Source organism: Myotis davidii, unplaced genomic scaffold (genome assembly GCF_000327345.1).
Source record: "Myotis davidii unplaced genomic scaffold, ASM32734v1 scaffold227, whole genome shotgun sequence".
Taxonomy (NCBI): Eukaryota; Metazoa; Chordata; class Mammalia; order Chiroptera; family Vespertilionidae; genus Myotis; species Myotis davidii.
This window is the reverse complement of record NW_006298519.1, coordinates 42,013-47,251: the sequence shown is the minus strand read 5'-3', so window position 1 is coordinate 47,251 and position 5,239 is coordinate 42,013. Positions and strand designations below refer to the sequence as shown.

The 5,239-nt window shown below is 57.2% G+C and overlaps 1 protein-coding gene across 1 annotated transcript in view; it reads right to left on the bottom strand.

Annotated features, from left to right (window-relative positions):
- Nucleotides 1–5,239, bottom strand: part of DOPEY2 (dopey family member 2) — a 60,419-nt gene that overhangs the window by 25,580 nt on the left and 29,600 nt on the right. Inside the window, 4 exon segments of the mRNA XM_015570709.1 lie at nt 430–620; nt 1,554–1,654; nt 2,362–2,514; nt 3,509–3,789. Of these exon segments, the coding sequence (XP_015426195.1) occupies nt 430–620; nt 1,554–1,654; nt 2,362–2,514; nt 3,509–3,789 (726 nt within the window).

Below are 5,239 nucleotides of genomic sequence, written 5' to 3'. Positions count from 1 at the left end.
GCCAGATAGAAAGATTACTATTAATAAAATTCCCCCCAAAAAATAAATAATAAAAAATAAAATTCCCCCATGAAACTACAGCACCAGAGTCTACTCTAGATCATATGATGGACAAAAGGCAGACAAGCAAAGGGAACAGGTCTTTTAAACTGTTGGAGCAGTCAGCCTGGCTGGTGTGGCTCAGTAGCTGAACATCAACCTATGAACCAGGAGGATCAATTCCCGGCCAGGACACATGCCTGGGTTGCAGGCTCGATCCCCACACGTTTACAAAGTACCTTCACACCGTCTGAATCTGGCAAAATCACAAAGTGGGTCCAAGTGCCTTAACTGTCACGGCGGGCAGCAGGGTCCACCGCCCTTCCCTCCCTCCCTGGCCGGGCACCCTGGGGACACAGCTGGCCCGGCTGCCCAGCATGGGAAGCTCACCCGCCGAGTTCTCCTGCTTGAGGCAGTGAATGGAAGTCCGCTGGGTTTTGGGCTGGAGCAGCAGCAGGAGCAAGGGCTCGAGGATGCGTGCCACGTCCCCGAGAGACAGTGCCCGCACCAGCCAGCCCTGGGCCGCCGCACCGATGGCGCCGTCCGTGCAGGTCAGGCTGTCCAACACCACAAACAGGGACCTGCAGGGGGGGAGTGCATCCTGAGGGCGGCGCGCAGCACCATGTGCGGGACACCCCCAGGGAGCTCACCCACGCTGGGCTGTGGGCCCCAGCAAAGGAGAACCTGGGATTTAAACACTGGCTTCATGCTGGAATCAGCATGGGAGCTTTTAAAGTCCAGATCCCCAGGCCTGGCTGGTGTGGTGCAGTGGTTAAGCATTGACCTACGAACCAGGAGGTCACAGTTCAATTCCCAGTCAGGGCACATGCCCAGATTGCAGGCTTGATCCCCAGTGTGGGGTGTGCAGGAGGCAGCCAAGCAATGACTCTCTCATATCACTGATGTTTCTATCATTCTCTCCCTCTTTCTTCTTCTCAGAAATCAATAAAAATATATTAAAAATAAACAAAGTTCTGATCTCCAGGCCTCGGCCCAATCGGTTAAATCCGACCGGGGGATAGGCCCCAGGCGGTGCAATTAGCTGCCAGTAAGGCTGTATCTGACCCCACACTTAGAGTTTTGAAACAAAGGAGGGGTTTTTAGAAAACAATGTGGATTATAATGTACCTGCAATCAATTCACATCTTAAGCCAGTTGATGACTTTACAAGTATATACACCCAGTGTGGCCACTGCTCCAATCGAGAACTAGACCTTTTCCATTTCTCTACTCCCCGCACCCGCCCCATGGGGCACGCTCTGACAGCCCCCCCAGTGACTCGCACCGGAGTCTCCTTCCTCCTCAACCACAGCAGGGAAATCCCCACCACGTATCTATTCACGTGTGTCCAGCCTGAGGCCACTGAGGGGATCCTGAGAGCGGCGGCTGTGCATCAGGAATGTGAGGTCAGGTGGTCCAAGTCACGCATCTCTCTTCCCCAGCCCAGCACGCTGACCGGGAACCCTGCAAAGTGCCTTCTGCCTGCGGGTCAATGATGAGAAAGACAGCCTCACCTGTCGAAGGAGCGGTTGTGTGATGTCACTCGGCTGCCCTGGATCTCCCGCGTCAGGTGCCAGAGGACAGAAAATCTGAACAGAGCCTCCAATCTGGTTCCCTTGATTAGGAAACAAACGAGCGTGAGGAGCCTGGCTTCCCAGCAGGACACTGTTCTTAGTCGCATGAAACCCAACTGAGAAGCAAAGGACAGCTCAGGGGCAGGAGGGCAGTGCTGCAGGGGCAGGAGGTCCCTGCCTGGTGCCCGCCCTGCCCCTCTCCCCTCGCTCCCTGTAACACTGTGCGCTGTCAGTAAAGCACACATTCCAGCGTGGCACTCGCCTCTGCCCAGGGCCACAGGGAGGCCTGTGGTGGCAGGGAAACAGGAGAGTGGGGCTCATGCCCTTCCCTGGGAAGTGACAGGCCCATGGCTCAGAGCACAGGACACCACTGCACTGCGAGGACAGCCAGGGCTGCGGGGCCGATGCCTCCTCTCGACGGCCTCCTGTGCCAGCACTTCTAGCAGCGCAGGCACCTACAGGCCCGCAGGCACCTACGTGTCCGCAAACACGAAGGCAGTCTGGGCAGATTTCCCCGGGGGAGCCCTGAGGTGGACACAGCCATGGTTTGGGGACTCCAAAGGTGACAGCTCATGCAGCGGGAGGCCTTCTAGTCCCGATATCCCTAGCACTTCTGCTCACTAACCAGCATGTCCACCGGCCCCAGAATGAACCCTGCTGAATCCATGCAGTCAGCCCTGGGCCCGTGAGTGACAGGCTGCCCAGCAGTGGGACCCTCACAGGAGGGAGGCTGGGGCTGCAGACTCGCCTTGTCGGGGTCCAGGAGGGCGTGGCAGATGATGTCCTCGCAGATGCTGGCCGTCGGGGCCAGGCAGTGCAGCCGGTAGAACAGCTCCACGCAGGTGACGTGGTGCTCCCGGGTCTCCTGGTTCAGCTGGTTCCACAGCACACGAGCCACCCTCTGGGACAAAGGGGACATGGTGTGAACCAGGTGTACAAGTCCAGCCTGGTACCAAGGTCCTGGCTTCTGCCTACATTTGCTACGTGAGAATCCTTAGCAGACAAAGAAACATCGTCAACAAACAAAACAAATCCAACCAGGAAGCCCAGCAGTCACCCTGCACAGGCCACGATGCGGGCTACACGGGGAGCTTGCCACCAGCTGAGACCCTCAGCTTCAGAGAGGGGTCAGCCGGGAGCACGAACCTACGGGTCAACGAGCACACACCAAGCCTGCCCAGTGCCGGGGCTCCAGAGACACGCCCTCGACCACCGCTGTGAGGGCCACCCAGCACCTCCCCACCCAGGGTGTGCTCTGATCGCCTTTCGGCTTCACTGCCACAAACTGCCTGTTCCCACTGCTGTGAACAGAGCCGCGGCCGATGCCTGGCTCCCTGCCAGGACCCAAATTGCATCCCACGTGAGTCCTCCGTCTCCCAGCCCTGACCTCAGCTCAGTACACAGCGGGGCCAGGGGCCAGCTGCAGCTCCTCCCCGAGTCCAGGGAGCACGCGCCCCAATGGGGTGCAGCTCCAAAGCAGGTGGGCCCCCACTTCTGGGAGGAGGCTATCTGAAGGCATTCTTCCAGTCATAGAGAGGACGTCTCCTAGATTATGGTGTTTTAGGGACAACTCAGATAAAAGGATGTTTTTGGTCCATCTGTTTCCGTGTGACAAAGCCGCCTTCTCTGCACAGAGCACATTGATCACTGCCTGGCGCATGGCCCTGCCCAGGACTTATTTCTGACCTACGGGAATGTGGTTTCCCAGGATCAAGTTACAGCTAAACTGCTGGTACTGGAAACTCACTCCAGGGCCAGACCCTGTGCCAGGAGCCCACGGCGGGCACAGTCCTAATCTGGTGTCACCAGAGCGGCCACAGCCCTGGGGACAGCTTTCTGCACATGGTCCGAGAGAAGGACCCAGGTCCCGCCCACCGCTCTCCGGTGGGAAATACCTGATAGAAGTCCGTTTTCTCGGCGATGACCTTCAGGATTCCTGGCGCGATGGGAGGCACCGTCACCATCTGCAGCTTGCCGAAAAACGGGCTGTACCCAGAGCTTTTATAGCGCCTCATCTTGTCCTCGATGACTAGAGCGAGGGACTGGGAGTGGTTTATCACTTCCAGCAGCGTGGAGATGGCCACGTTCTGGAGGTAGCAGTCAGTCCCACAGCAGCAAATGGTCATGAGGGATCTCAGCCACGCGGGAAAACTGGACTCGCCGGCCCCTGGAAGGAAGCCAACCACAGGGTGGGATCAAGCAAAGGCGCCCGAGAACCGTGCTCAGACGCGCAGCCTCTAACACCCTGCGATCGGGAGGCCTCCTGGCCTCCGGTGGTGACCTGGCTGCAGGCAGCACTCCGGCCAGAGGGTGAGAAAGACCGTGTCTGCTTTCATACACACGTCAAATCGTTAGCCCTCGACCTCAGGGCTTTGACATGAGTCAAAATGTCTGTTTTCTTTAAAGACTTAGATACAGTGAAATTCTTGCTTAATATACATGAAGTAAAATTCACACATTTGGGTTCAAATTGTTTTCCCAGGGCTCTCCTGGTGGCAGGGCACATGGCATTGCCTTGAAAAGGGCAGAAACAGATGGAGGGACCAATTCTCCATCCAGGTCTGTGCCACTGGCGGCTGGCGCCAGGAGACCAAGGGTGCGGAAGTTAAGGTAATGACTTAGACAGAGAGCCCTGCCCTATGTTCATTCTCACCACCTAATCACTCTTTGTTCCCCACCTTCCCCTCTATCCCTCCCCCCACACCCCGCTTTGTTTAAAGTACTCTCTGCCTGCTATGGACGGAGTGAGACCTGTCCAGAGTCATGTGGAGGCCCAGCCCCTGGTGGGATGGTCCGGAGGTGGAGCCTGGGGAGGTCCCTGGGTTGGGATGAGGGCCTGAGTGCAGGGCCTTCAGGCGGGACATCAGAGACCCCCCAGGATGTGAGCCCGAGTGAGACGGTGGCTGTCTGTCACCAGGGGGCGACGTCACCAGGGACTGACTATGCTGACACCCTCATCTCCGACTTCCAGCCCCAGAACTGTGAGGAGATCAAGTTCCAGCGTTTAAGCTGCTCAGTCCATGGTATTTCGTTAAGGCGCCTGAGCCCAGACACTGCCTGCTATGGGTTGAACTGTGTCCCCCAAATATTCAATATTGAAGTCCTAACCCATTATATAATTATTATAGTAGGATCACAGCAGCCTGGCCCCAACCCAATAAAGCAGGTGTCCTTAAGAGGGAGACCTGAACACAGGCAGGCACACGGCGGGCACACGGGGAGAACCATGTGAAGACTGGAGCTACAATGCTGCACGGCAGAAGCGAGGGGAGACGGGAGCACAGCCTTCCCCAGAGTGCGGGGCAGCGGGCGCCGCCCACACCCGGAGCTCAGACTCTGGCCTCAGGGCTGGAGAGAACACGTTTCTATTGCTTAAGCCGCTTGTTTGTGGCACTTTTTCGTGGCGGCCCTTGCAGACAAATGCATAAATCTTTAACACCAGCTCTCATGAAATAGTCTACTGGCCATCAAACACTTTCATGTTCCAGCCCTGCACATACAACTACTTAGAAACTACGGGAGGAAGCGTATGGCCTAGTTCTCCCTGGACGACACGATCCCTGCTCCTCTGAGACATCAACCGCCTAAGTACCACGATCCCCAAGAGGGGCCACCTCCACCCGCTC